Source organism: Lichenostomus cassidix, chromosome 18 (assembly GCF_008360975.1).
Source record: "Lichenostomus cassidix isolate B80296 chromosome 18, HeHo_3.0, whole genome shotgun sequence".
Taxonomy (NCBI): domain Eukaryota; kingdom Metazoa; phylum Chordata; class Aves; order Passeriformes; family Meliphagidae; genus Lichenostomus; species Lichenostomus cassidix.
The window spans coordinates 3,658,170-3,676,963 of record NC_139498.1 but is presented as its reverse complement, the minus strand read 5'-3'; the positions used below and the strand labels follow the sequence as shown (position 1 = coordinate 3,676,963).

At 44.0% G+C, this 18,794-nt stretch overlaps 2 protein-coding genes across 2 annotated transcripts; one reads left to right on the top strand and one right to left on the bottom strand.

The window, feature by feature from the left end:
• Window positions 1–303: 303 nt before the first annotated feature.
• GPS1 (G protein pathway suppressor 1) lies at window positions 304–10,487 on the bottom strand. Its single transcript, XM_085077565.1, has 14 exons — window positions 10,359–10,487; window positions 7,745–7,837; window positions 7,223–7,404; window positions 6,278–6,442; window positions 5,961–6,096; window positions 5,734–5,811; window positions 5,374–5,434; window positions 4,874–4,959; window positions 4,171–4,265; window positions 3,401–3,506; window positions 2,972–3,052; window positions 2,708–2,845; window positions 2,334–2,468; window positions 304–1,568 (listed from the first exon to the last, which is right to left on the bottom strand). The coding sequence occupies exons 1-14, from the start codon at window positions 10,389–10,391 to the stop codon at window positions 1,494–1,496; spliced, it is 1,464 nt and encodes a 487-aa protein (XP_084933691.1). The 5' UTR covers window positions 10,392–10,487; the 3' UTR covers window positions 304–1,493.
• A 144-nt stretch (window positions 10,488–10,631) lies between these two features.
• RFNG (RFNG O-fucosylpeptide 3-beta-N-acetylglucosaminyltransferase) lies at window positions 10,632–18,508 on the top strand. The gene is made up of 8 exons (XM_085077567.1): window positions 10,632–11,042; window positions 11,851–11,899; window positions 12,389–12,491; window positions 12,870–13,023; window positions 14,043–14,131; window positions 14,222–14,387; window positions 15,726–15,811; window positions 16,025–18,508. The coding sequence occupies exons 1-8, from the start codon at window positions 10,632–10,634 to the stop codon at window positions 16,089–16,091; spliced, it is 1,125 nt and encodes a 374-aa protein (XP_084933693.1). The 3' UTR covers window positions 16,092–18,508.
• The last annotated feature ends 286 nt before the right edge of the window (window positions 18,509–18,794 follow it).

The window sequence follows — 18,794 nt, the reverse complement described above, 5'->3', positions numbered from 1 at the left end:
AACTGTCGTTTATTGAAATGCAAATGAAACGTATCACTTGTGATGTCAGTTACAGAACTAAGACTTGTGTACTTTTTACATGCAGGTGTAAGCCAGGAAAGACTACTGTTGCTACAGAAATTTTGCTGTTTGAATGTCCTTTCAAACTGTGCTTTCTTTACAGTTCATCCAAGCTACATCTCCAGCCAGATCAGAAAGCAAAACATAATGGCCTACAAAACATCATGAAGCTTAGGAAAAGTCAATGGCTTCAGATCAAAATACCTAAATCCCAACTTCAACACAAAACTCCAAATACTCAGAAGCTTTTTAATCCTGCTGTTTAATGCACTAGATATAACAACTTATTCTTTAAAAAAAAGCATGAACACATTAACAGTAACATCTGTAGTCAGTTGCCAGACCAGTCAGGGCTGGTTCAAAATTCTCAGCTTGCCTTATTGATTTGATGAATACAAGGCTGCAGTGACTTCAGAAAATTCAGTGCATATCTCCTTTCATGAACACAGGAAGAAAACACACACACACACACACACTGCCCCCCACACACACCCCACACCCTGGGCTGCCACCTTTAACCCCTTTATAAAAGGAAAAGCAGAATAAATGCACCTGGAGAGTGGACACCTAGACTGAGTCTTTTCAGCGCCTCCTCAAGACTTGAGTGGTGTTTTATTGCATTTATCCATTCTACCCAAAACGACAGTTGCACATGTGGGGAAACCATGACACACTACGGCAGTAAGACTGGGCAAGCAGCAATATTTGCATGAAGTAGAGATTTACTGCTAGGATAACACTGGACCCCAAATCCAGGTCACACACAAGTGGGAAACACATCAGGAAACATTTTGAAAACAGAGACCAGAGAGAAAGAACCTGGCTGCAGGTAAACATAAAACCCTAAAATAAAGGCCTGTGACTGAATGCACGGAAGCAATGCCATGTTTCCTGGTGCAGGTGAAAATTCTCCAAGAGTTTCTCAAAGGAAATCTCTTCCCCCATCAGAACTCTAGCTCCATAATTGAGAGCAATGCACTTGAAAGTTTATTTGGAAAACGGAAAGCTCAGCATTGCTCAAAATCAAGGCAATACTTTCAGGCCAGCAAAATTAATCTTATATCATGCCTGTCCATTCAACTAACTATTTTTGCAGCTTCGAAACAAACTAATAGCAGCTGAAAAACACTCAACTCAGCATCTGTATGAACAACCTGACAGCTCTTTATGGAGTGGTGGAAGGAGAATGAAGGAAGATTTTCTACCAAAACTGAAATGATGACCCATTGCAGGGACACTGTTTTTAAAAAGAATTTCTTTTCAAGGAGAATTAAGTTACTGGAATATTCATATTATCCACCACTAGCCCTGACTCTCTCAATCTGAGCAAGAAGTGAGGGAGATAGGGACAGTTTGTGAAGCTCAGCAGTTAGTGGGTGAGACACTGGGTACAGTCCTGAGGGACCATTTCTTTTGGTAGTGCACGAAGTTTTTCACATGTTGGTGCTCATTCTGGATTGGCTGTTAGCTGGAGTGAGCTCCCCTTGGCTACCTTCCCTCGGAGGAGACTGCAACGAGACCAAAACACATCCTAGTTAGTGATGTGTAAATATTCTGCAGCCTGAGACAAGATAAAGCACAGGTGAAGCACAGCAGGATGGCAGCAGGGAGAGAGCATACCCCCCAGGTTCATAAATAATGATGGCTTTGTGTTCACAACTTCTACAGTTCACAAGAACATTTCCTAGAAAAGTCAAACCAGAATTTTAAGCCACTCTTTTTTACTATGTACAAGGTGGTGTTGGCCCCAGAAGTTGAATCCTGTCTGGCATTTAGTAATCACAGGGATTAATATACTAAAGAAATTAACACATTCTGTGCAGATGGCCTATCCTCCCCAAAGGCATCCTTTTCAAACTAAACCAGAAGGAATACTCCTAACAATTAATGCATTTTTAAATTCCTCTGCTGAAAAAACTACTTCAAACAAACAATCCTTGTTGGTAAGGTAAAAGACATGTCTTTCAAGGATTGGACCTAAGGAATTATTCAGAATTAAGCCTACCATATAAACGTCACAGGAGATTCTGAATTGTACAAGTGGGTTAATGTATCGATGTATTGGCTAGAAACACCTGTTCCTTATATATTTAGTATTTACTATTTTAAGAATTTATCCAATCCTGAACACAATAGATTCATTCCCTTCCAGAATAAAACTTAAATAGTTAATAAAAATATTAACTAAAACTTTTACAGTTTTAGTTAAAAAAAACCAACAAAACAACTAAAATCTAAACACTGCCTATAAGACCCTGTCCAACACTCCATACCTTGACATGTATCTGGTTGCGCAGCACTGCAGCTCGCAGGATCATCGCTTTGGCACGGCGCTGGAACTCTTTGCCCATTAGTAAAGACTTCTCGAAGGTTGTGCTGCGCTGATCTACATCTCGAGCATAAAGGATCTGTAACCAATACAGAGAACTGTACACGGGAGCTGGTGCCAGGCCTCCACAGCAGGAAGCCTTCTTTGCACAAAGGAAAACAGCTAAGGCATTATGGAGCTTGAGGTCACACACAGCTCACCCCTGCTGAACACACCAGGCCCAACAGATGAAAGCACCTTCCAAGTGTCTCAGGAATGCCGAGTTTCTAACCTTAGCAAACCTGTTCAGTCTATAATCCATGGCTGAAATGCACTCACCTTACTGTGCGAGTCTATTCTGGCATTGATCAGTCCCTCCAGGATAAGCTGAGTGAGTTCATCCTCCAGAGCAGCCACGGTGGTGTTGAAGGCAGTGGCCATCTTGCGCATGTCTGCCGACACGTAGGGGCTGAAGTACTAATAAGAAGAAAATATTGTTGCCAAAGGGCACTCTCCACCCCCTGAGAAACCAGGGGAAAAGCAATTGCAAAGAGGTGGTCTATCTCCCTGTTCATCCACCTCTGGGACAACAGGAACACTTACCTGGATAAGGGCACGATTTCTGATCTGGGTATAGAGTGTCCTGACATGAGGTGCAAGGTACATATCTAGCAGCAGGTTGTCCTGTGCAAAACAATAAACAACATCAGAAACTGACAAGCAATCTGGAAACATCTACTATTCCTGTGTTCTGAAACAATTATGTATATATACTTAAACCTTAAGAGTATTGCACCACAGCAAGACAATACGATAAAACAAGAATGAATAAAAGATTAGCAACATGTTTATAACATTTATCATTTCTCTCTACCTATAAACTACATACAATTTCCATGCACCATGTCAGGAGACAAAAGACACAGAAGAGCTGAATACTTAGTATCTACTTTTGACAATTACTGCTTCTCACAAAAGGCTAGGCAAAGGGAACTTTTAGGGTCTGTTCTGCACTGCTCTCCTACAACTCACCTTCATCTCATCCAGCATCTTCAGGCATGAAGCATATTTAGATTCATAAAACTTGAAGATGATGTCACGAACCTGTGGCTCCAGCTCCAAAAACAATTTGAAGGAGCTAGAGATAAAGATGGCAGTGATCAGATATTGGAACCCACCACTTAAACACTCCATAACCCCATAACTCCATGTCACAAGGTTAAAAATTCTCACTATCATTTGAAGATTCCAAGAATTTAATCTCTAACAGACCAGACAGCCCATTTGCAGCAGGGCTGGGAGCCTGGAACACAGAGAGATAGAGCACAGCATCAGAGCTGTGATGAAGGAAGAGACTTTTAACAAACCAAGTAGTACAAGTGTTTGTCCATACAAAACAAAATAATGAACAACGTGAAGGCAAATTATCTTGACAGCTGCCTTTGACAGATATTAGACATGTCTGTAATATCTGACAGATAATATCTGACATTTAATATCAGATATTAAATTGCCCAATTTAATATCTGATATAGACTACCAATGGAGACAGACAACTGGGCTTTGCAAGATGCTGGATCTAACCTGGGCTGGAAACTTATGCTAAGAAAATTTCAGCTGTGATTAACCACTGTGTTTTAGACAGTGAAACACCACTTAATGCTAAAGCCAAACTAAGGCTCAGTGATTTTTTCTCTCCTGTATGAGAAAGCTATTACTCCTGTCAGAACCCACTCTTAACCAAAGCTCCTTATTCCAAAAAATGTCCAGTGCATACAAACATCACTCAAGGCGTCACCTACCTACTGGAGATAACATTTCTTTGCAGTTCCTGACGGTCAAATGTAGCAAGGGCACAGAGCCCACCATACACAGCCACATTGCTGGGAGATAACAGCTAGAGAGAGGGAGAGACAGAGAAAGAGCTGCCACTGACTACCAAAATGGCATAAGGTTGGCATTAAGTCTTCTACCCCAAGCCTTTCTTTCACACAGTGACAAAATTAGTCCTTGTCAAATGCAGTGCCACTCAGCTTGCTCTCACCCACTGTGTGGGGTGACAGTAACACTAAGAGAGCAGACACCAATTCCAAGAGTTTTTAGATTGAGCAACACAAAAATATGAATTTCACAGGTAACTCCCACGTGATCTAAACAAACAACAAACAAACAAAAACCAACCAAACAAAAAAAACCCACCCAAAAAACCCAACCAACAACAATAAAGAAAAAAACAGACAAACAAAAAAAACACCAAGAAAAACCAACCCAAAAATACTCCACACACACACAAAAAAAAACCACACCAAAAAAACAAACAAAAAACCCCCACCCCACACAAACAACAAAAACCCAATAAAACAAACCAACCAGCACAGTTCACAGCACCACCAAACTATACAGGAATGCTGCAAGAATAACTACAATATCTGAATTTTACAGCCCAATACTTAAAAGAATTACATCCCCTTCAACACCTGCCCAAAGCTCCCTCTTGGTCCTCACCTCAGGGAAATCACAGTGATCAAATGATGCCAACAAGAAGCACTTTGCTGCCTGTTTGTACTTCCGGGCAGCTAGTTCAGCCAAGCCTAGGAACCAGAAAAAATTAGTCCTTTTTTTATGACAGTCCAAAAACCAGGAAAATGTGAAAAATCTGGGGAGTAGGAGAGGCCCCCACATGGTTGCTAGTGGCTTCACTGCTGAAGTAAAACAAGATCCTCAGACTGTATCAAGCATCCTTTGAGCTATGTTGACTCACACAGGTATCCCCTCTGATACCTGGAAGAAACTCAGGAAGAAGAAAAGAGCTGGCAAAACCCAGCCAGCAGTTCTATCTCAACAGCTTCATTAAATATTGCATGTCTGGTGCAGAAATACAAAGTCTGTCAAATATGAGAGAAAAAATAAAATAAGCACACACACAGTGCTGCCCAAGAGCCCTATGGGTAGCTAACAGGTAGAAAGACAGGCAAACCATACAGAAAGCTGAAGGACTCACTCACCTGCTGCACATTTCAGTTTGGTGAGAATTGCTTGTGTCTGGCTATCTCGTTCTCCTCTTTGCTAAAGCATAAAACAAAGCAGTAGTGAGCAAGCAGTATGAAAGCTATTTTGCTTACAACTGTCCCCAGGATATTTCATCCTGGTAATTAACTTGCAAATCTCAATAGCAAGATAACTTAATCTAATTTGTCCTGGGAAATATGGCAAAACTGAGAATAGGAAGAATCTGTTTTTAGCAGGAGTCAGATTTTTACACATATATCATGGGAGAAATCGTAAAGGGGGAAAGGAAGAAATCACAAATTTTGGAAACAGAAAACAAAGGGAAAACTCATGCAAATTAAAGAGCAGGAGCTTACTTCTGCAATTTCTGGTGTAGACTCAGCCTTGCTTACATAGCTCAGAACATGAGACCAATTCTGGAGGTAGACACTGACCTGTAGAGAGCCAGAAACAGTGAGGAGTAGGCAAGGATAAATGGCAATCCTTAGAGAAGCCACATCATTGCAGACACAAGAGCAAAGTGCATGACTTTGCAGCAGGTATCACAAGGACAGCAGGTACCACTTCCTGCAGATCCCCCTACCTTGATAACATTGAGACACATGTTGATGACATGTTTAGCACTGGTGCAGTAATCACGGGCTCGGGAGTAACACTTGAGAGCATTGCTGAGGTCTCCACAGTCCAGGTAATGATCACCTAAGTCATCATGGCCTCTCCTGGAGGAAAGAAGTTAAAACACCAATTAAACGTATGTTCAGAAAGGGACAAAGTCAGTTTGTTCCAAACTAGTAAGTCAAAACACTGACTTAAGGCACTGAATGCAGTTGACATCCCATGTTAAGTGCATGGAGGAGCAAAATGCTCTTCCTTGCTCCATCAAAGCCTTCTGCATCTCACCTGATACTCTCCTTGATGGAGTTTCCTTTGTAATTTTTCAGATCTGTATCGAGTTTCTCCAGTTTAAGAAGAGCTTTTTTGCGCGTAGCTTCAACCCAAGCTGTGTCAAGAGGAGGGGGTTCAATTCCACTGTCGGGGACAGCATCAGGTGTACTTTGCAGCTCTCTAAAAGGAAAGCATTTGAATGGGGCTATTAGACTGCAGATGTTTCAAAACAGGGGTCTGCTAAGTGCCTGGCACTCTTACCCTAACAAACTGTACTGCCTACACAAAATAGACCAAAAAGAAAATAAAGGTACTGAGAAAAAAAAGAAACATATTGCTAAAATCTCCAGTGCAAACAGTAACATAAGCATCACAGATGTTTACAAATATTTCACAAAATTATCCTAATGACTTTAGGATGAACATACTGTCACATACATGGTAAAGACTCCTGGTGCAAAACAGACAAGAAATTATCAAATAAACATAGCAACAAAAATAATGTAAAGATGGGAAGTGTGGATGGATAAATGAGATATCAAATGCTATCCTTGACAGCACACCTGTTTTGGGGGATAGAAGCAAAAAACAAACCAAAAGAAAGCAAAGAGTTAGATTAGGTTTTAACTTATGAAAACAGAAGCATCTAGAAGACATCTCCATAATCTACCTAAAGCAAAACAAGTATGTTCATTAACACTTGAGGCAGTTGCAAGAACTAAACTCACCTCAATATCTTGCTGCAGCTTTTTAAAGCACAAAGATTTCAGAATGAGATAATGTCTTCTGTGCTTTATCTCTTAAAAAAGCATGAACACCCATTTCACTGCTATTAAATTCTAAGGGCAAAGACAATTTCCACAAGGTACATGCTGGTATTACATGCAAAGCCCTCCACTGTGGCACATCAATCTTAACTCTGTCAGGAAAGCTCCCCAAGTTCCCATGACCTCTTAGTACCTTGTGGCCTCAGACAGCTTTCTGTGGATTTCTTCATAGACATCAACATTGAAAGTTCTCTGGACAAAGGACAGAGCCATCTTGAGAGCTTCCACCCGCAGCTGTGGGCAGTGGTCAGCAATGAACTGCAGCCGCTCGATTCGCATCAGCCCGCTGTAGCTGGACGCATACTGCTCCAAATCCTGCAACAACACCTGGCCTCAGAAGGTGGAAATGGACACACTAAACCAGGCTGCTACACTGTCACCTGCACAGGTTTTCCTGCAGACCTGACCCACTCAAGGAATGCAGTAAGACTCAGTGAAATAAAAAAAATCAGTGAAACCAGTCCACGTCTGCTTTCTTCAAACATTATTAACTTCCTCGGAAATATGCAATACATTACAATTTACCCTTTCAAAATTTCAGTTGTGATGCTGTCTGTTAACACTAATCAGCTTTAAGTTTTTTCAGAAGGGATTTTTTTCAAAATTCTTAAAGGAAGAGACCACACTCAAGAAATGTGCCCACAGCAGCACGTACCAGCGTGGGGTTCTCCACCACATAGTTGATATCAGGTGAATTTTGCTGATCTTCCTGTGGATCTACGTCAATCTGCATGGGCTCCACTGCACCCTAAAACACAAAAAGAAGGTCAAAATTAGCTTATTACATTTAAGCAGGAAACAATTATGTGATTCAGTCTATTAAGAACTTGCTTAAATATGTGTTAAATTTTAAAAACGAAAAACCAATCCTCAGTCTTTCGATATGCTTAGGATTTTTCTCTAGCAACAGCAATAGTCAGCATGACAGTCTAATGCAAGCATCAGCATGGCTCAGCATTCACATAGAGCAGTTTATTTGATTTGGTAAATTATCAAGCAAAAAAGTGAAGGGTCGATAAATCTGATTCTACAAAGTATCTGAGGTATGCATTCCATTTCTCTTCCTTGAGCAAGAGCAGGTGTTAACAGCTCAAGAAGTTTCAAAAGGCAAAACATACCAAAAAACCCACCATAACCTTTCCAAATTGCTTTAATGCTTTGAAGTAATATTTTTTTTTAAAAGGCAAAAACTGTTACACTTTTTAAAAGTATTAAAACCCATAAAAAGCAGAATGCAGAATGACAATTTCAGAGTTTCCAACAAACAGCAAGGAACAATTTGTCTGCACTGCAGAGATCTGCCATCAGTTGAACTATCCTGCTGTAATTTTCAAGTCCAATTGCTCCAACAGAGCCTCTTTTGCAGAAACAACAGAATTTTATTCTCCCAGTATATCCTGCACTGCTTTGAGCCATCAGGACTCACACCAGTGCAGTGACTTCAGCACAGCTGTATCATTACAGGCCCTCCATGTGTTCCAGGTAAGACTAGTTTGCTATCCCATCCCACAAACTAAACTGGTCTGCTAGTACAAAATTCTTTGCCTCCTCCTAGTCAAAGTGTGCTGAACATTCCTCCTAGGAATTACCCATTTAAAGTGAGGAAGACTTAGCTGAATGTCTTCTTACAGAATGCTGATTTTGTGTACATATTATACAAACAACACTTGATTTGGTGTAAATTGCACAGGTGGATCTCACAAAAGACAGAAATGCCAACCACCTTGACCCCACCAACATCAAATTATTTCCATATTTTTATTGATTTTACTGTCTCTTAAGAAATCAAGGACTGTGGGGGTTTTTTGATTAGTTTGTTTGGTTGGGGTCTTTTGGAAGAAGAAACAGGGCAGATCCAGATTTCCCACCTCTAAAAATTCACAAAGAATCACAGAATAAACTAGGTTCAAAAAGTCCTTTGAGATCATTGAGTCCAGCCTGTAACCTAGCATTACCTTATCAGCTAAACCTACACTCACCCATCTCCAAGGGCCTTATTCTTTCACAAACTGGTACACACCAAACACACATCTCAACACTGATGTGAAATCTCCCAAAATTTGAAGTAAAAGCAAGTGAAGCGTATATAAGTTTGCTTCCTAGTTTAGTAATTTTTCCATGAAGGAAAGAGAAGGAGGGTGCAGAGAAAGTTTGATTGTCCAGATCACCATTTAGGAAAACTGTACAAAACCAGGTAATTTACCATATGCTGAGACTGTTACCTTTTCCACTTCTATCTACCTCATATCTTTTCTTATATCACAAACACTAAGTGCCAAGGTTAGTTTGTTTAGGCTGTGTTTGCCTACCATAGTAAAAACTCAATTACAGACTCCTCAGAAAACAACATCACAAAGCTAACTGCAATTCCAGCTGGCGAAACAGAACAATTTGTGTCTTGCTGTGCTGGGAGGCTGCACTCTGCATTTCTCTCTTAACTCCCAGGCATGGAAAAACACAAGTGGGCTTGAAGTCCCAGTAAGACAAGCAAACTCAGACATTTTCAAACTCTTCATTTCAGAAGGAAGATGCAAGGTCGACTTAAAAACTAGTCACAAAGCAAATAATATAACCATTACTCCCCAAGAGTTCCTGAGCCCCAACAGGCACTCTGTTGAGGGTTCCTCGCCAAGCCTCGCACAAGCAGAAAAACTGGGGTCTGAGCTCAGTGTGCTGCCGTGCTCGGGAGAAGGAGGTGTGAGCTGCTGCTGGAGGGGCTGCAGTACAGATCTGTCACTGCTGAAGGAGCCGAGCTGAATGCTGAGCTGTCCCTCACCCTCGCCTCGCCGTGCCCTGACACACAACCTGCTACTCCTAAAACTCGCAAAGGACAGCCTCCGCAGGTCCCTAGTGCCACGAACCCGCTGGGCGCTCCCAGGGCTCTGCCTGCTCCGCAGGCTCTCAGTTCCTGCTCCTCGCCCCCCTCAGCGTGCCCTCCGCACCACTCCAGCCCTGCCCAAGCACCAACAGCGCGGGAACCGAGCGCGGGGCAGCGCGGCGGCGGGGAAGCCGCGGGATGCTCGGCCGAGCGATGCTCCTCGCCAACGGCGGCGGAAGCGACACAGAGGGACCCGACGGAAGGGCGAGCGAGGGCCCAGGGCCAGCCGAGCGCCGCTCCCTCCCCGCGGAGCCCAAGGAGAAGGCCGCACCGCACCGCCGCAGGCCGCGGCCGAGCCGGGGAGCCAGACCCGGTGTGGGAGGTACGCGGAGCGCGGCGGAGCGCGGCGAGGCCCGGCGGGCCGGGCCGGCGGGACGCGGCCACCCCGTACCTGCAAGTTAAAGACCTGGACGGGCAGCGGCATCCTCCCCTCACGCCGCCGCTTCCGGCCGCCCGCCCCTCAGCTCCGCTTCCGCTTCCCTTTCCGGGCCGCGCGTCGCTCCAGGCCGCGGCCGGCAGGTGAAGCTCTTAAAGGGGCCGCGGCCCCGCGGCGGCAGCGGCGCGACCACCCCCGGGCGCTCCCTCCGCGGGGCCGCCGCCACCTCCCGGAGCGCGGGGCCATGAGGCGGCCGCGCCCTGCGGCGGGGGCCCGCGGGGCTGCAGCATGAGCGGGCCCTGCCTGGGGCTGCGCAGGGCCGGGGTCCTGCTGTCCCTGGGCGCCGCCGCGCTCCTGCTGCTGCTGCTGCCGCGGGGGCAGCGCCCCGCCGTGCCCCGCCCGCCGCCCGCCGCGGGGCCCAGCGCGCTCCCGCCGCACCGCGCGGGCTCCGCGGGCTCTGGCCGAGCGCCGGGCGGCGGGACCGCGACGGGGACAGGGACGGGGACAGGCGGCCGCGGCGGAGGCCTCACGGGCAGCCCGCTGCCTGCGCGGAGGGGTCGCCTCGGGGCTGCCGGCGGCTCGGCCAGGGAGAGCCTGGAGCTGAAGGACATCTTCATCGCGGTGAAGACCACGAGGAAGTACCATAAGAGCCGGCTGGACTTGCTGCTGCAGACCTGGATCTCCCAGGCGAGGGGACAGGTGAGGCTCTTCAGCGGGCGGGCACAGGCAGCCGGCAGCCTCGGCTCTTACCTGCCGCTCTTACTGAGCTTTTCCTTGCTTGCGATAAAAGCGGCTTTCCTTGTAAGACTGTGGAGGGTCGTCTGATATAAACGGTTCGCGTGAACATGCTTCCAAAAGAGTTCCTTGCTAATTAAGCCAGTTACCTGTAATATGGGATCGGTTCTCCAAGCAGATGTAGGTTGGTGATTTTTGTATGACTGTCGAAAGGGCTGCATGACAGTGAAAGATTCCTAGTGATGATGCATCTAAGCCGATATCTTGGTCTAAGTTCAGCCACGTATGTTTTTCTATAGAACATAAAATTTGTTCCCTTGTTGTAGAATTTCAGTCTGTTCAAGTGTCTTAGTGGGATTTTGTCCAGCAGTCGGAACAAGACAGTGTTAACCACTGCCACTTCCCACCCTGACTTAGATTCTTCTTAACCTGCTTGACAACTGTGGATGATTCTTAGTCAGAGAGAGGAGGTACTACCAAAAAAAGCCCAAAGTCCTTTCTGTCTGGAAATCAGTTGTCTGTACCCCGAGAAAAGGAGGCTAAAATACAGGCTGCTTCCTTGAAATTAAAGTCTTCCTGTTTGTAATGAAGCAATGTAACAAAATAAGACAGGGGTTGATGTTGCTGAGGGTCTCTCCACCGCTACTCCCTCCCCCATTCCAGTGGATACTGTGAAACAAGCTAACAAAACATTCTGAATTCTGACTGCAACATGTTTAAAATGAGCTTCTGAAGTTCTCAAATGTAGACGCACCATTTTTGTCTCCCACAGACGTTTATATTCACGGACTCGGAGGATCGGGAGCTACGCCTGAAAGCAGGTGAGCTGTGTAGCAGCATAGGTGCATCCTGTCTGTTATAACTGAGGTTTTCTCTTTCATACTTTCTATAGAAGTCCTTATTTCATGCTGTACAAGCAATTAGGGAAGTTAAGATGGAGAAAATCTCTCCCTGCTTGCCACCTGGACAAGATGCCTGAAACATCTAGATTACTGGGTTCACCATGGCACCCCCTTTCTTCTTGTTAGTAGGTCCAAAGTTATAGTAGATACTTCCTTTGCACACATCTCATGACACTATTTATATACCCTCACTTGTTCTTATGCACTCACACAATTTTTGTGGCCTCTGCAGCTTGCATGCCAGATGGATAATCTGTGAGCCCTGCCTGTCCTGCAGTTTCTTCTCCATGTGTGCACCATGTGCACCTCAGATGTGCAGTATTAGTGCCAAATATGCACTTCTTTTGTAGTCTTTTTTGGACTACACATGCTTCTCAAACCTGAAAGAGCTGATCTTTATTCTGCCAGGGGATCATATGATCAACACCAACTGTTCTGCTGTCCATACCCGGCAAGCTCTCTGCTGCAAGATGTCTGTGGAATATGATAAATTCCTGGAATCTGGGCAAAAGTAAGTGAAACACATTGTTCTGATTCACTTTGTTTCTTCCAGTTCTGTGCTCACAGGAAACTTGAGTAACTGTCTCTGTTCCAGTAGGAAATGTGGTATTAGCTAAAATGAAGGGATGAATGCAGGAAAGGGAGCACAGCTTGAAGCAGTGTTTATAAACAAGCATCATCTGAAAGTGGAAAAGATTATAATCTAAAAGGGTTATTAATTTCAGCCTCTTTACACACCTAGCATCTGTGGGTGCTTTCTGCTTTCCTGTTCTGTAATTTGGGACAATAAAAAATGCTTCTGCTCCAAGCCTGAAAGACTTAAGATTCAGTTGTAAACCTGTAACTCATTTCTTTGTCCCTATAACTTCTTGCTTTGTTTTGTTTGAAGATGGTTTTGCCATGTGGATGATGACAACTACGTGAACCCTCGGACTCTGCTGCATCTCTTGTCTGCCTTCTCACACAGCCAGGATGTCTATGTAGGGCGACCAAGTCTGGACCATCCCATCGAAGCAGCTGACCACGTCCAAAGTGATGGATCAGTAAGTGCAGTTTGTCTGAGAGACATCCTGACCTTCTAAGTCTTTAAAACCTTGACAGTTCATAGGATTCCCCCATAAACCCAAGTGATTTAATCTGCAATAGATGAACCTGATGATGGTTATTTTCAGAGGCAGGGTGCTGGGTTAAATGCACCTTCACTCTGATGTTGTATGCATAATGTGTGCACAATGGAGATTGTCTCCTGGATGGCTGTCTGTTTCTGTTCCTTTACTCATGTGTGTTGTGATCTCCCTCATACTGAGCTTAGTAGGGCCTCCCCACCTTGACTCATCCTTTAGTGGCTTTGGGGACAGTGTTCCTTGTTTTAGGGCTTGGGAGTTTGGGTGGGAGTTCAAGGGGTTTCTTGTGTGTTTTGAGTGCAGTATCACTTACATTGTCATCATCTTGAACCAACCTCAGATGGGTGATGAAAGCTTTCTGGATAGATAAAGCATTTCCAATATAAAGGGGTTACTAGGTTTCCAAGAACTGGAAGCAAACATATCTTAATCACAAGATACATGTGCTAAGGAAAAAGTCCTAACCAGGTCACCTGCACTGGCAGGTCTGAAGATACATCAATCCACTGGCTAGAAAGTCAGTTAGAAAGCAGCTTGTTAGGGAAGACTCTGCACAACAAAATAGTCTCTTTGGACATGGAGCCAAGTGTATGATGGACCACCTTTGATATCCTCAGTAACACTGAGCTGGCTATGACCCTTGGCTAAAAGGAACAAGGGACAGATGGAATTGGGTAGAAGTAGGACTATCATTTTCATTTCATGTGTGCCACCTCCCTTATGCTGATTTGATGGTTCACCTGCCATCTGTTTCAAGATAGTTTCATTTGAGAAAACAACTAGCTGTGCTTTCAGCAGCCTAAACAAACAGGGATTCATCTGTAGCCTTTTTCTGACTCAGGTGTAGTATGTGATATCCAACACAACCTCCCTGCCCAGCCACATGGAAAAAGCTGATTATTGATAACTACTGTGTGTTTTTTCTTTTTGCTCTTCAGAAGACAACCGTGAAATTCTGGTTTGCCACAGGTGGAGCTGGGTTTTGTATCAGCCGAGGCCTTGCCCTGAAGATGAGTCCCTGGGCCAGGTAAGCACTGTTCCTAGCTGAGCTCCATCAAAACATGTTTGGGAGGCTTTAAAACATGCTTTGTCTTGTCTCCTATGCTCTCTGTCACAGCCTGGGCAATTTCATCAGTACTGCAGAAAGAGTGCGCCTTCCCGATGACTGCACTATTGGCTACATCATCGAGGGGCTGCTGGAGGTAAAGCTGCTGCACAGCCCATTGTTCCATTCCCACCTGGAAAACCTGCAGAGACTACAAGGCGAGTCTGTGCTGCAGCAGGTAGGGCTATGCCTCATGTCCTGTTCTTATCATTACACCTCAGTCTGATCAGAAAGTATACTCTGCATAGACTTAGCTCGCTTCAGCAAGGAAGGATATCTACAGACTCACTCAGAGCTGTGTCCTGTTCAGTTCTTTCATTTAGGTAAAAAGGATACTTTAACCCTATCCAGCTAGGTTATAGAGCTGTTCCCTCCTGTGGGGACACATTCTGCTAAGCGGAGGTTAAATAGGGTATTCCGCATCTCCTTCTAAACCCTGACTTTTTGTGAGTAACAGTAGCAGCAAGTGTAGTAGTTTGCTAAATAGTCTTCCTGGTTTTGCCTAACAAAGTTTCAGTCTTAATTCATGCCATTCAAAAAGGCAGCTATAGCAAGTACTTGTTCAATAGCTAAGACATAATTAAATATTTGATCAATTTTAAGAATAATTTGTCTGAATCTCAAGAAACTTAACGTTCCTTCAGAAAAATCAGGTTGTTTTTTAGTTGCTGGGATACATTTTACCTCCCGGGCAGCAGATGGAGCCACAAGGCCATCCAGCAGCGTTGCCTGCCTCACACTGCTTGGCACCATAAGAAAACAGGAGTGTGGTTTTGCTCCTGCATGCTGCATGGTTATATTTTTCTTGCAATTGTATTAGGCAGCAGAAATGTACACTTGGGGCCAAATTCCACTGTGATGTCATCTCCTTCATGTTAGTGAATTTGACTGTAGGCTGAATACATTGTTCCACTGGTGATCACTGGTTCCATGAGATGATGACAGCTAACCCAAAACCCAGGAAATATACAATTATAAAGAAAACGTAAGTTTCTCTTGTACCTGGCACCTGAAAAATTCACAATGCAGTGCTTGTGTGGAAGAACAGCGCTGATGTGGGGTTCTAAAGATCTAAATTTTATTCCACATTTGTCACATGACAATCCTTTGCATGCCATTTAACATGCAAATATTTCTATTTTCCCCTGTGCTAAAACATTGCTATTGCAGACTCCAGGCAATGTCTGGTGAGAATGAACATGTGTAATTTAGTGAAGGTACAGACAGCTGCAGGATTAATGTCCTTACAAAGCTGACACTGGAACTCATCTTGTCCTTCAGGGCAGTGCAACTTTCAGATCTTCTGTGTATTCTCCCACATTGCCCTTAGTGCCATTCAGTGCCAGCATTGCTTATGTCACAACTAGCTGCTGTCCTCCAAATGTGATCCATGTTCAGATTAGACAACATCCTGACTCTCTTGGTACCTCTACTACCTCTATTAATAACCCTGCTTTCTCCACTCTGGTTTTCTGCATTAGTGTTCCAAGTTCTGAATACCTACTTGTTTTTACAGGTAACCCTGAGTTATGGGGACCCTGAGAACAAACACAATGTTGTGAGTGTGGGAGGAGTGTTTGGCCTTCAGCAAGATCCAACCCGGTGAGTGTCTGCTTCCAAAACAACCTTGTTCATGTTTGTCATCTGTATGATGATCAGACCCACTAATGGGGTTATTTTCTTGTGTCAGCTCTTGTCACTGTCCCAATAGCAGGTAGACCCACCTTCTGCTCCATCAGACTGCTGCACATTTAATGCTAATATGTTCTATGTATAGAGAATTCCAATCTAATACTGTCTTTTTTTTTAATATAGATTTAAATCTGTCCATTGTCTGCTTTATCCTGACACTATTTGGTGCCCTGCTAAGAAGATGTCATAATTCTTGACCAGCCATGGACTCCTGTGTCTTAGCTAGTTTGCATAAGGCAGGAGTTGTGGAGTTTTTTGGTGGTTTTATTCTTCTTCTGGGAGACAACCAGTTGTATCTACAAAGGAGGTAGACAGACTCTATTTAAAAAAGCAATAAGGTGTGGTTTGTTCAGCTGCAGCCTGGGACATTCCAAGAAGAATCTTTGTTCTTTTGTCTAGTGGCTCTTCATAAGATGACCACAGTCCTGTGTGTATGAGTCACTTTATACTTTCTCATCTGATGTTGTGTGAACCTGTGCTTGGGCACATCTGAGGCAACTGCAGTACTGGGAGTGAGACAAGTGTTCTTACTGCCCTTAGGGATTTTTAGAAGCCACTGTCTTGAAGCTGGAGTGCTAGAGCAGACTGTAGTCCCCATGGTGACAAGAGAGGGGAAATTCACTCATCTTCTTGGAAACGGAATTATTGAAGAGCTTCTGTGGCCTGCCAGATTAAAAGTCCAGTGCCCCAAAACACAGAAATCCTGGAATCACTAGGGTAGACAAGGCTGAAAGCCTTTATCATGGGAAAACCCTGTGTGAGGGTAAGCTTACTCAGGACTGGAAAGTTGCTTACAACGCACATTCTCTCCTGTCATCCATGTGTACCTCCTGTGGACGTAATTGTCAGACCTGGCTCATGTGCCAACTGAATTGCAGTGGTTGATGATGATGATGATCTATTCCCTTGATATTTGATATTGAAGAAATATTTGCCTGACAAGATGGTAATTGTTTCTCCCACTTTGCCCTAGTTGGTCGCATAATCCAGAGAAGCTTGTGATGGCAAAACAAACCCTGTTTCTGAAGCTGTCTGAGGGGGAAGGAATGCTAGATAGCTGCAATGCACTGAGGGTTTTGATGGTATCATTTGAAGACCTTTAATTGTATGACCATGGTTACTCCAGCTTCTTCAGACAGTCTTTTAATTACCATAAAGTCAAGACCAATGTTTTTACTCCTTAATGCTGCAATAAATAGTACATGCAGTCACTAATAGGAGACTGCACACTCACACAAGCAGGAGTTCAGTGCTCTGGCAGTATCATCTGCTGCTGCTTTTTAAAGAAAGTAAAACTTAGTTTTGAAAGTGGAAGGAATGGGGTTCCATATGTTTACGTTTCTGTTAGCCTGGACTCTGGCCATGTGCAAACCCTACCTGACCTGAAGAATACCATAAAAAAACAATTTTGCAAAACCACTGTTTACTCTTACAAACCCTTTAAAAATACCTGCTGGTTTAGTGCTAGAGTTTGAGGCCAAATTAAGAGGAGAATACTAGAATGCCATTGTATCATCTGGAACTGTGATTACTGGCTTGATTGTGGACCTAGCAGAAGTTCCAGGTTTCTAAGCAGCTGTGCTCAGCTGGACTGTGGGCTCAGCTGGTTACTTAACTTCCTGGCAAATGCCTGTAGTGTATTCAAGTATGCCACTTAGCACAGGTGTCAGCCTCCTGAAATATACTGTGTTTCCTGCATTCTGCGTTTAACACAAACCTCTCAGCATTTACCTTGGTACATTGTCCTCTTTGATTTTAATTAGTTCCACTGGGGAGCAAACAAGCTGACTGCTACTTACTACAGTCCTGCAGCTCATTCTTGTATTTCTCCTATCATGTGTACTAAGGTGACTGTGAGGTATGGGAATAAGAATGCTACAGGGAATTGGCTCAAAGCCCAGCTAGCAGACTGGCTGTTCCATGTTGGGTTGTCAGTGTTAAAGGTGTGCCTGTCACAGAAAACAGAGGAGGATTTGTGGAATAGTAGGTTCTACCTCTTTATTAGATCTTCTGCTAACTAGAACTGAGGCATCCTGTGGTTTAATGATTTATCATTAATAGCTCTGGAAATTTCCGGTATCCATATAATTTTTTAAAAACACTTGTTAGGTTCTTTGTTTTAACCTCCTGTAGTAGAAAACTGTGAAACTCCATGGGCTCTTGGGCTGATTTTATCTTCAAGCACTGATTCTGAACTCTTCTGTTGGAACTTTTCTTCCCCTTCCACAGGAAGCAGCCTCTTGTAAGATGACACAGACAGCATGGACTGGGCAGCAATTGTGACAAACTGCAGTTAAAAAATTACAACACTTTATACTGATGGCTGCAAAACTAAGTGGTAGAAGTTTCACATTGTGGTCACTGGTCACACTAGGTGTGCCAAAGAGGCAGTGCCCTCAAAGCTGGGAGGCTGTTTATGGAACTTAAAAAGGACCATGTTCTCCTGCGGGGCAGTAGGAAACTGTTCAGTGTGCTCAGGCTTGTTCCAAGGTTTCTTTTGTTGAGAATACAGTAAGCTGTGTGGATCTATCAGGATGCAGCTTTTTAATCAAACTACTTTTTCATACATAAAGTGATTCTATAAAATAAATATTTAAATATGTCAAAGGCTGTGTTTTGTCATGTTTCTTCACGTGCTCTATATCACAAATGGACCATAAACCCTGTAATCCAGAAAACTACACACTCCTGTCAGCTCATGTGATGCCAGTGGCCAGAAAGCAAGTGAGCTCAATAGCTTGGATGTGCAGAAGAACGTGGATAAGAAAGAGATATGGATAAGAATCCTTGCAGCTGCTGATTAACAGAGTAAAGTCAAAGAACTGAGATAGTGAGGATGTTGATTGTCATCTTCATCAGCAACTTCGAGGGTGCAGAGCTGGCAGGTCTTTTT

What these genes read in the sequence shown, in the direction of transcription:
- GPS1 (XM_085077565.1), bottom strand. Translation starts at nt 10,391, where the DNA reads ATGCCGCTGCCCGTCCAGGTCTTTAACTTGCAG. An exon ending in TCCAGGTCTTTAACTTGCAG is followed by an intron (nt 7,838 to 10,358) that starts GTACGGGGTGGC and finishes TTTGTGTTTTAG; the next exon opens with GGTGCAGTGGAGCCCATGCA. An exon ending in GCAACCAGATACATGTCAAG is followed by an intron (nt 1,569 to 2,333) that starts GTATGGAGTGTT and finishes GTCTCGTTGCAG; the next exon opens with TCTCCTCCGAGGGAAGGTAG.
- RFNG (XM_085077567.1), top strand. Translation starts at nt 10,632, where the DNA reads ATGAGCGGGCCCTGCCTGGGGCTGCGCAGGGCCGGGGTCCTGCTGTCC. An exon ending in TTCCTGGAATCTGGGCAAAA is followed by an intron (nt 12,492 to 12,869) that starts GTAAGTGAAACA and finishes TTTTGTTTGAAG; the next exon opens with ATGGTTTTGCCATGTGGATG. An exon ending in GCGAGTCTGTGCTGCAGCAG is followed by an intron (nt 14,388 to 15,725) that starts GTAGGGCTATGC and finishes TTGTTTTTACAG; the next exon opens with GTAACCCTGAGTTATGGGGA.